An 11,248-nucleotide genomic window follows, 5' to 3' on the forward strand; every position below is an offset into this window, starting at 1 on the left:
ACCAGGCCCGAGCCAAATTTTAGCACCAGCTTTCGGCGAACGGTAGAGCGGTAGAATCGGTTGAGCGGTAGATGCCACGAGTGTCGAACGTGTACTTCGACGAAATAAAGTCCAAAACAGTTAAAACTCGAAAAAGTTGATCAGGATGCACGTTTTCAAGATTGATAATTAAACTCGGAACGTAAGTAAACACTGAATCGTAAACAACGCCATTTCGCGACATACTGCCAAAGTATCTGTCAGATATTTGTGCAATAAAATTTACTTGAATTTGAATTTGAATTTGACAGACGGTATTCACTTACGTACGTGTCAACGCTCCGACTCAAGCTAGATATAGTCGCGTTCACACGGTCATGGTTTGGCTCGAGCCAAATGGGCTAGATTTGGCTCGGGCCAAATTTGGCTCGGGCCGGTTTGAGTCGGAGCGTTCACACGTACGCAAGTGAATACTGTCAGTCAAATTCAAATTCAAATTCAAATAAATTTTATTGCACAAATATCTCACAGATACTTTGGCAGTATGATCGCGAGATGGCGTTGTTTACGATTCAGTGTTTACTTACGTTCCGAGTTTAATTATCAATCTTGAAAACGTGCTTCCGAGTTTAATTATCAATCTTGAAAACGTGCTTCCGAGTTTAATTATCAATCTTGAAAACGTGCTGCATCCTGATCAAATTTTTCGAATTTTTTTACTGTTTTGGACTTTATTTCGTCGAACTACACGTTCGACACTCGCGGTATCTACCGCTCAACCGATTCTACCGCTCTACCGCTCGCCGAAAGCTGGTGCTAAAATTTGGCTCGGGCCTGGTCCGACGTTTTTGATGGGACCAAATCTGGCACGGGCCTAATTAGGGCACGAAGGGTCGTTGTCGTAACAGGTACTACAGATATGTACCCGAGGTAGTTTTAGGTTGTTTAGTATTATGTTTATATTTTTATATGAGGTATGTTTAAGGTTAGGGTTAGGGTTAGAGTTAGGGTTAGGGTTAGGGTTAGGGTTAGGGTTAGTGTTAGGGTTAGGGTACACTTCTGTAGTACAAGTCTGGTACACTTTGTGTAGTACCTGTTACGACCACTGGCAGCAAGATCAAGCCCGCACGCACAGCACAAACGCGGCGCCATTGACAATATATACAACGAGTTGTATATATAGTCAATGGCGCCGCGTGTGTGCTGTACGTGCGGGCTTGATCTTGCTGCCAGTGGTTACGACAACGACCCCTTGAGCATAATTAGGCTCGGGCCAAAAACGTCCGTGTGAACGCGCCTTATAGACCCTATGAGCCCTACGCCATGTATCAACGAAGATTGCAGTGCACAACTCTTTCACGATAGATTTCGACAAAAAAATATTATTTTCTTACCTTTCCGTATTCTTGGGGAACCTGAAGAAAGACAGGTCGGGTCGCTTACACTGACGATTCGAGCAATTTGGAGCAGAACAGTGAGCTGAGCTTGTTGACGTAGAAGCCATGACGAATCGGCACACAGCAAAAATCAGAATTCGTGTTATTCGTTTATTTATATTGTGTTAAAAAATCTTTGTATCTGCTGATATTGTGAAAGTGATAACATAAATGGCGCTTCTAGCGACCAATGACCTACTACCATAGGCCTGTCACTTGTGACCAAAGATTCTAGAGTTCCGTAGGCATTGCCGTAGGCATATAGTTCACTCTACGATCTTTGCTTGTCACTGCGCTCTACTTGTTGACTGGTACCCGGTCGACAGTGTAGCGAAGGATATATGCCGGAGTAAAGGTGGCGAACGGGTACCAGTCTATACTCTACTTGTTGATGACAAACAAGTGAACGCCGCAGTCATGATGGACGGAAACTTGGCGTACGGAGCGGGACCAGCTGGTCAACCTTTTGACCCGCTTACATTTATTAAGAAGCCAACAGTAATTTTAAGATTGCTATCTTTGGTGAGTGTCAAGATCCATTTATGTATATCGAAACGGTACACACCTCAGAAACCAATACTTAGTGGGCTATCTTGTGTCATCGCGGAGCCAGAGGCAGAGGGAGTCAACTGTCAAGGGTTGAAAAATTCGGCGCAAATGTTCATATGATTATGACATTTATATGAAAGTCACGTCACAAATTTGCGGTTCACTGACACTGTTTTTGAGACCAGTTGAAAAAAGAATTGTGCTAATAATAGTCCAAAAAGTGCAATTGCGTTGCTTGTCTGTAATAAACCACTGCCTGATTTACGAGTTGGAGAGTTGGATTTTTCATGATAGTGCGTTTCCAGTCAGTTGCGTGCAAGTTTGTTTTTGCATTTTAATAAATTAATCAGAAGTACTCTTTTTGACGTTTAAAAAATAACTCTAAGTCAAAGTGCATCACAAACTAGTCACCAATGCGATGTCGCATGCATGTTCGCATCGCAACGTTGGCGCACCCTATAATGACATGACCGATCCCACATGCAAATGCTGCGTGGTAACACCCGTGTTTTTCCCCCCACGCATTCCCTATAGGTGTTCAGCCTCATAGTGTTCAGCTGCATAGCGTCGGAGGGATGGTTCCAGGACGACGAGGGTTACGAGGTGTGCCAGTATAACATGAACAGCTCGGCGTGCCACTACGGCACCGGAATCGGCGTTCTCGCCTTCCTCGGCTGCGTCGGGTTCCTCGTCGCCGACGCCCTCTTCGAGAACATCACGAGCGTGAAGACGCGGAAACACGTCGTCGTCGGCGACATGATCTTTTCGGGTGACCATTGTTAACGAATTTATTGCGAAATCGTTGCTCTGAAACGCACAATCCGAGATAGCTAAATATAGTCTCACCTCGTAGCAGATATATAATATGTTACTGATTACACCAACTTGAAACATGTCGTCGTGGGTGACATGATATTTTCGGGTGACTGTCGTTAAACGATTTATTTTGAAATTGTTGCTCCAAAATGCAAAATCCAAATAAAAATATCGCTAAATATAGTCTCACCCAGGGTTTCTTATACATAAGAGGCACGGTGGCGCACCGCCGTTGTCAAATTTAACATCGTTTGTTGTCAAAACAGTGTCAACCCAAAAATAAATAGATTACCACGTGCTTCTGGCATATTTAGATTGCCATGTGCGTTTATTGGGTCATGAGACACGGGGTCTACACTTTTCCTACGGCCTACGGCACGCCTTTGAATCCATCATGCGCGTTTTTTCCCCAAACTGGCCATTATCTCCTTTGTCTAAGTTTCCCTCAGAAGAAACCCTGTCACCTCATAGCAGATATATTACTGATTACACCAACTTGAAACACGTCGTCCTGGGCGACATGATGTTTTCTGGCGACCATTGTTGAAGGATTTATTTCGAAATCGTTGCTTCAAAAATGCACAATCTGAATAAAAATATAGCTGAATGTAGTCTAACCTCATAGCAGATATATTACTGATTACACCAACTTGAAACACGTCGTCGTTGGCGACATGGTGCTTTCTGGTGACCGTCGTTAAAAATCGTTGCTCAGAAACGCACAATCCGAAAAAAATATAACTAAATGTAGTATAACCTCATAGCAGATATATTATTGAGGACATTGGTTTGAAACACATCGTCCTGGGTGACATGATGTTTTTGGGTGACCGTTGTTAACGGATTTATTTCGAAATCGTTGCTCCAAAACGCACAATCTGAATAAAATATAGCTGAATGTAGTCTAACCTCATAGCAGATATATTACTGATTACACCAACTTGAAAAGCACTAAGAATTCCTGCTGTTGTAGCATAGAAAATTAGAATTGAACACGCCATAACATCATGGAATATTTGATTATAGCAACAATAAATATGCAAATGGTGCCTTAGTATACCAAAAAGTTACAAGTGCACCCATTCTGCACCCAGTTCAAACAAAGTGGCATCTGATTCTGTGCAGATTACTCTGTTTCTAATTTGAAATTGGCACGACATTGAGTTTCGCAAGAAATGGCGGCGGTAATCAAAATTCGAATTGTGCATGTTTTGGAGAATATGGCTAAATACGATGGTCCTATAATATTTTATCATTACTACCATTTCAAATATTGTGGTTAAGCTGGGTGATGTGGGGCAGTAAGGGAGGGGGGAGAGGGTTGTGTAGTAATAACTGGCGTATAAGGGTCAGTTGAGGGAAATCCCTGAAGTTCCCTTTGTTGTGGGTTTCAAAATGTGTCACACCAGACCCCTGAAAAATTTAATCGTTATCCAGGCAGAACTAGGTTTTAGGTACAACTTTCACTTTGTCAATATATTGTTCGCTGTTGATTTTTGTAGTCGTTTTTCTAATCGAAAATAGAGAAAATTTATCTGAGTTTTTGTGTAAGATAGACAGTGCTATAAATATATCCACAAAATCATTCTGATATTATAATTGACTGTATAAACATTTAATTCACATCTGTATCAAATATACCCAAAAAAATTTTAACAAATTTTCAACGTACTGTAGATTGATTCTAAGTACTTGTAACTCGTAAGTTAATTAGATGCATGTAATCAAATTGAAATTTGTTCAGGTACTAAAACGTGCAAAGCGCTCGTTTGTTGTAAATGTTACCGTGAAATGCGATGTATTCACAGCGCTGTGGACGCTTCTTTGGTTCATTGGATTCTGCTTCTTGGCAAACACTTGGAGCAAGACACCTACTATACTTCTACCAGCGGACGGCTTCGGAAAGAACAACGTACAAGCTGCCATCGCATTTTCCTTCTTCTCCATCTTCACATGGGTGAGCAGCAGTGCAGTTTACTTCTCCTGCATGAATCATGAGTCTATTTTGGGTAATTGGTAGTGTTGTCAATCGGTTGTAATTTCGTAATCGATCATCGGTTGGACCCAAGTAACCGATGATCGGTTACAATCGGTTACTCGGGGTGTTGAATGCCTGCGTGTGAGTAACGTCGTGTTCATGTACGTGTGTGCATGTATGTGCTTGTTTTGCACTGTTTACTAAGTACTGTGTGTATAATACATGTATGTTAAGAAAGGATAACTTGTATAGTAGCGATGATATCTCTGATTCTCATCACTTTTTCGAATTTTTTTGTTTTTTTTCTGAAATTGATTATGGATTTTGTAAACCAAGCGCTTGGTTTGAGCCACTGTTCAACCGATGATCGAGTATAATCGATGATCGTGACATCACTAGTAATTGGTATGAATCGTATTCGTAATGGCACACGTAGGTTGAAAGTTACTCGTGCTGTGCGGTCGAATTGGACCAGTTCGTGTAAGCTAGTTGGTGTCACATTGGTTACGTTAGGTCAGTGTTGCTCTTTTTTATTAATGCTACGTGGACCCAGATCAGTTTACCTTCATTAGAATTACAGTCAAACCTGTACATATATCTATATCTATATATCTTTCTCTCTCTCTCTCTCTCTCTATATATCTATCTCTCTCAATATATATATATATGTATATATATGAGTAACTGAAGTGAAAGCTAACAAGTGTAGTTTATAGACAGGTGTCTGTTTTATATAGGTGGTTTCAATGTGTAAATTTCACTTGGATGAAACTCGAAAAGTGCCCTTAATTGACAGCTGTTCATTCTTCCATGAAGGTTGTTTCACCATATAACTGCCGCTCGGAGGCGAAACCCCAAAAGTGTTCTCCTCTATAGACAAGCAGCTAAATATAACAAGGAGAGGAAGCGCCGCCATATCTGGCCAAAATTTGGGTTTGGCAGAGACCCTAGAACAGATAGTGTTCTATTGTCTCTGCGTTCGGTCTGCCGTTTCAGCTGATTATGGTCCATAGATGGCACCCTTGAGGCAAAAAGCACACAGTCAATCCACTTCCTCTCCTTGTTATATTTAGCTCCTTGCTATAGACAAGCGGCAGTCCTACACGGGCGTCAGCTAACCTTGCGTGTGATCGTGCTCACTCACCGCGTGACGCGGCGAGAAGACGAAAATCGCGCTCGCTCGCGACGACCCCCTGCTTCTCTCTCTCTCTCTCTCTCTCTCTCTCTCTCTCTCTCTCTCTCTCTCTCTCTCTCTCTCTCTCTCTCTCTCTCTCTCTCTCTCTCTCTCTCTCTCGCTCTCTCTCTCTCTCACCCAGCTTCCTCTCTCTCTCTCTACAGGCCGGCCTCTCGTTCTTCGCCGTGAAGCGGTTTCGCGACGGCGTCAGCTCGGCGTTCGCGCCCGCCTACGACCCGGACTCGGTCGGCAGCGCCCCCGCGCCGGGCTACTCCGCGTACCCGGGAGCGGCAGACGACAACGCGCAGCCCGGCTTCCCCGATGACCCGTTCGGAGGCAAGCCCGCGCCGCAGCTCGGCCAGCAGGACTACCAGCCACCGATGTACTAGAGGGCGCCGGGGGGCGGGCGGACGTACGACGGCCCGTTGCCGGCGCAGGGTGGGGATCGGGATTCGGCGTTCGCGTCTCGCTCGCGTCTCGCACGCATCTCAGGCGCGTCTCGCACGCGTCTTGCTCGCGTCTCAGGCGCATCTCAGGCGCGTCTCGTTCGCGTCTTGCTCGCGTCTCAGGCGCATCTCAGGCGCGTCTCGTTCGCGTCTCAGGCGCGTATCGCTGGCATCTCGTTTGTGTCTCAGGCGACTCGACGAGACATCCGGCGGCGGCGTGCATCCGTCCGCTCGCGCCCGATGCTGGCGGCGGAACGCGCGACGGTGTGAAGACGTGGCGGCGGAGATTTGTTTCGGAGAGTGGAGCGCGACGTCTCGGTCTCGCTCCCAGTGCCGCGCGCCGCCGATCTTTGGCGTTGTTGGCTTCACCACTGCTACTCGTTATCACGATTTCGTCGCGATTTCGTCATGATTTCGTCATGATTTCCTGCACGTTGCAGCTGTCGTCGGGAATGGTCGGGTTAATACTTTGTCGGCGTCCGATGCGATTCGTAGACGAAATGCTAAAGGTGGGCAATAATTTACCTGCAGAATATTTAACTGAAAACCTACACGTGCATGCACAGTCGCACATATGCATTGACGTGTCGCATAAAGGTTGCTTGCGTTTCCAGATTCTAAATTATCGCGGGAGTTGTGCGCATTGCTCTATCATCTTGTGCCTCTTGTGTTCTATGCGTGTTATCAAGTTATTTTACTCTAGCACGTGTTGTACATCTTTATATCCTTATATCTGGCTTTATGTGTTCTAACCACTCGCCATGATGTCTGTCTGTGTAATATACAAATATGTATGCGTGTTCACGCATTTGTGCGTGCGTATGTATGCATGTATGTATGTACATAGACAAATTTTGGCGAGTATATACATATATATTATTACACTTTCCTGTGATCTATGATAGCCAATTCTATGCTGTGTGTCTATAGTGGGTCCGCCGTGCCATTAGCATATTAGCATTAGATTAGTGGATTACGTGGAACTTCTATTTAGATGGATAGTGGTGTCGGATATTTCAGTTTACCCTGAAGAATCTCACTCGTTCGCCTTGTCAAGTGTTGGTAATGAAGTTCGTGAGGTGCCTACCTAATTTATTTCACTTCTCTGTATTTTATTTTGGACGTGCCAGCTTCCAGAGTCATTGGCATGGGAATTCTCTAGATTTATTCGAATGATAATTTTGTTTTATCTCGTCTATCAGTAGATGGAGTCTTCTTCAGGGAATTATTGCAACTTTAGCACGTGTACTGTTTTACAGTCGTTTTTTGTATCGTTTATCATACTATGGTCTTCGCCAGGTTTCGTGCAGCCCACCGTGTTCGTATGTAAGATTGTGCTGTTTCATATAAGTGTATGTACTCTTCCCATAAGACGTCCGGTTTGCTTAGTTGTGTAGGCTGTTTCATCCGGTCGAAGCAATGACACCACATAGTCGTGAAGTTCATGTTGGCTTATATAAGAACAGACGAGTCATTCAAAGATGTTATGATGGGATAGCCTGCACAAAGTTCTATATGAGGACTAACTCAGGAGATATGGAAATCTTTAAGCCCAATGAGCTCTGTATTAATATACTAGTCTCAACTCTTTCTATAATTTTGAGTAATCGACAAATGTGCCAGGTTTAATATTCAAGGTCTTTTAGCGCTCACGAACAGTGCTAGAATTTGCCAGACAACCGGGGATGGTTTCGAGTTGCCACGCTTTAGCGACGTTTTGAGCGATATGTTGCAAGAGCGTGGCTGCCATTACTAAATTCATTGATACTCAGTAGTAGAGGTGGATAATGTTGTATTGCCAGGAACATGTCTTACTGTCCTGTGGCTTAACACAAGGTTAGAGAGTAGCAATCGTATGGCCTTTGCGTGTGTCGGCCATTTTGAGACCTTCGCGCGAGTTTGCCAAGTAGCTGTTGTTTTTTCTCTCTATGTTATTTGAGATAACTTATCTCTAAGGTATTGAACAATATATTGATTATATTGGCTAGGTATTACCGAGTAAATTAGATGTTTATGAATGTGATGTTGCTAGTTGTATGAGAAGCACATCGAAGTAGCCGGAATAGAGTTCACAAGGATGGCTCTGTAGAAGAGTTGGCACGAATTGCTGCACCAACCGTTTGTTTTCTTATGTATGTGTGAGCCTAGGCATATATACTTTTGTATAGAACAGCATTTACATTGCATTATTTTAATACTTGTGTCTGATCAAAATGTACGCCTGTTTGCGGGTGACTGATGGTGATCTATTCTCATTTCATATTATTAATTTTGGAGATGTAGTGTATGTCTTGAATCTCTGCAAGCACGGATATTGCCCATCTCAAAAGACACATGGTATCTTTCGTCAACCAGTATTATAAAAACAAGGGTATCATACTCTTTTAATAGTAATTCCATCGGCTTCCATCTTTGGTTATCAACCAAGTTCCCTCGCTTTCATGTTATATTGCCAGTCTACCGGCAGTTGTGTCATTTGCTTAATCGATTTCTATCCACAATGGCATTGTGTTCGCGCTGTAACGTGTACGTACCTTGATCGTTATGCAGCTCTGGCAGCATGTGAAACTCGGCAGCTTTGAGTAGAAACTGCACGCTGGTACGTGGAAATTCTGGTTGGATCTTAGAAGTCGTATTTACAAAGATGAGCATGCTAATTCGAATGTCTCCGCCATTTCCGTGTGATGTCCGTTCATCGATTAATGACCAGCGCAAAATTGTGGGGAAGTGTGTTTGCAATAAATTTATCTGCCAGATTTCTTTTCGACACGGTGGCATTTCTTTCGGTGTGTGTGTGTGTGTGTGTGTGTTCACGTATAATTACCTATATCAAGCATTTGCGTATGTTTTGTCGTACATATGACGGCATGCACATCTTTTACTGAATCACCCACGAGTTAGCAGTGTGAATGTAAATGTACTATTGGAAGAACAACGAGGGGAAATGATATCAAGCCAGTCCTAAAAGATATCCGTGTCCCGTATTGTGTTCACCAAGGTCATTTCGCCGATTCTTTTGATTTTTAACCGGTTATGTACTTTGCTGATGGGTCCGGTGTATTTCCCCCGTCATCAAGTAGTTGTGCATGTGAATCAAGAGTAAATAATCACAAATTATTTGTAATTATTTACTGTTGGTGTGAATTAATATCTAGGCTCGCTCAACGTTCGCTTTGTTTCAGTGAATTCATGGTCACTGAGTAGCGCATCACCGAGATCACACCTTAATGACAATCAAAGATAGTGCCGAATTGTACTTTCGACACTTGTTTCCCCACGAATTTGACCCACCGTCATAACGGTTGTAAACCCAACTAGTTTAGAATTAGGTTACGTTACTGACTTGATGAATTTCTTGGTCCACAATTTGTTCTATATACACGTATATATCTATTATTATATCTGATGCCGGTGAAAGCTGCAATGTACGTGTGTACTTCCTTTTACAGATTCTTTTTTTAATCCGCGAGTAGATGAGAATTTTCGAGAACGTCTTTGCACGCAGGTTCGTTCATTGTTTTTTGCGTCGTTGATACTTACGAACTCTCTTTCATAATTACGTGTTATCTTTTATGTTTTTGTGTAAATATGCGTTAGTGTAACTGCTCATGTAACTGTGAGTTCCCACGAAACAACTGGCAGCTGGAGAATGATAAAATTGCTTTCACGTAATAAATATAATTTCATGTGAATCTTCTTCGTGCGAAATCTCTATAGTATATCTTTCATTTAATGCCAAGTAACTCGACTTAGGATCTATGAAGGACCATGTAAATAAATAATTATATATCTAAAGAAACAATCTTCTCGATGATCAAATAAGCTTTATTGTCAACGATGAAGAAACCATTCTGCAACAGAACGAGAACAGTTATATAGCAATGCATTAAAACTGAACATAACATAACTAACGAAACGTAGACACTGACTCTTAGGAGAACTCCTCAAGGCAAGATGGTTCGATAAACGAGTTCATCTAAGCACTAAAGCGGCGCTTGGTTCTATAATATATCTATCCACAAGCTAAGTCCCCGGTCAGCGGTCCATCTTCGATAGAAAGAGTCCTGGGAACGAAGATGGTCAGCGGTCAACTCCGTAATATCATATGCATTATATAATTATTATAACATAATATATTATTTATATGCAAACGCTAATGGCCGGCTGTCTTCCTCAATGTGATATACGAGGGACTGTATAATACACGTATAATATGTGTCAGATTGTCAGATGCAGCAGAGTACAAATATGTTTGTTGCGCAGAAACACAGTTAAACCTTGGCGATATCGACAGAAACAACAACTTGTCGCGAAATCGTATACGTACATGCACGCGCGTGCTCACACGCATTCACACACGCACGCACCAACACGCACGCACCAACACGCATAAAAAACGCCCATGTACGAACACAGTACACACACGCACACAGGGGCACATACACAGATACTCACGGACACAAACCACTGACACAAACACATACACACAAACGTGCGCGCATTGCATTACGTGCGCACATCATACATGTGAACACATGCGCTCGTACGGGCACCTACACGCGCACCCACGCGCGCGCGCACAGGCGCACGCGCACGCACACACTCGCACGGGCACCAACACGCGCACGCACACACTCGCACGGGCACCCACACGCGCACGCACACACTCGCACGGGCACCCACACGCGCACGCACACACTCGCACGGGCACGCACACACTCGCACGGACACCCACACGCGCACGCACACACTCGCACGGACACCCACACGCGCACGCACACACTCGCACGGGCACGCACACACTCGCACGGGCACCCACACGCGCACGCACACACTCGCACGGGCACCCACACGCGCACGCACACACTCG

The 11,248-nt window shown here is 43.8% G+C and overlaps 2 protein-coding genes across 4 annotated transcripts in view; one reads left to right on the forward strand and one right to left on the reverse strand.

Moving 5' to 3' along the window:
• Positions 1 to 1,691, reverse strand: part of LOC106812106 (52 kDa repressor of the inhibitor of the protein kinase-like) — a 4,146-nt gene extending 2,455 nt beyond the window's left edge. Inside the window, exon 1 of the mRNA XM_014815882.1 lies at positions 1,374 to 1,691. Within this exon, the coding sequence (XP_014671368.1) occupies positions 1,374 to 1,483 (110 nt within the window). The 5' untranslated portion in view covers positions 1,484 to 1,691. The remainder of the gene's footprint in view (positions 1 to 1,373) is intronic.
• Positions 1,692 to 1,829: 138 nt separating this feature from the next.
• The window catches only part of LOC106812114 (synaptogyrin-2-like), an 11,783-nt gene continuing 2,364 nt past the window's right edge, over positions 1,830 to 11,248 (forward strand). The window contains exons 1-4 of one of the 3 annotated variants that reach the window (XR_001394291.1): positions 1,830 to 1,937; positions 2,499 to 2,733; positions 4,589 to 4,737; positions 6,097 to 6,975. Coding sequence is in view for 2 of the 3 variants with exons in the window: in XM_014815891.1 (XP_014671377.1) it covers positions 1,833 to 1,937; positions 2,499 to 2,733; positions 4,589 to 4,737; positions 6,097 to 6,321 (714 nt within the window). In the remaining variant the exon portion in view is untranslated. Of the gene's footprint in view, positions 1,938 to 2,498; positions 2,734 to 4,588; positions 4,738 to 6,096; positions 9,146 to 11,248 lie in introns of those variants that run through there. The other 2 variants (XM_014815892.1, XM_014815891.1) reach the window with 2 other exon arrangements.

Source organism: Priapulus caudatus, unplaced genomic scaffold (assembly GCF_000485595.1).
Source record: "Priapulus caudatus unplaced genomic scaffold, Priapulus_caudatus-5.0.1 Scaffold608, whole genome shotgun sequence".
Lineage (NCBI taxonomy): Eukaryota > Metazoa > Priapulida > Priapulimorpha > Priapulimorphida > Priapulidae > Priapulus > Priapulus caudatus.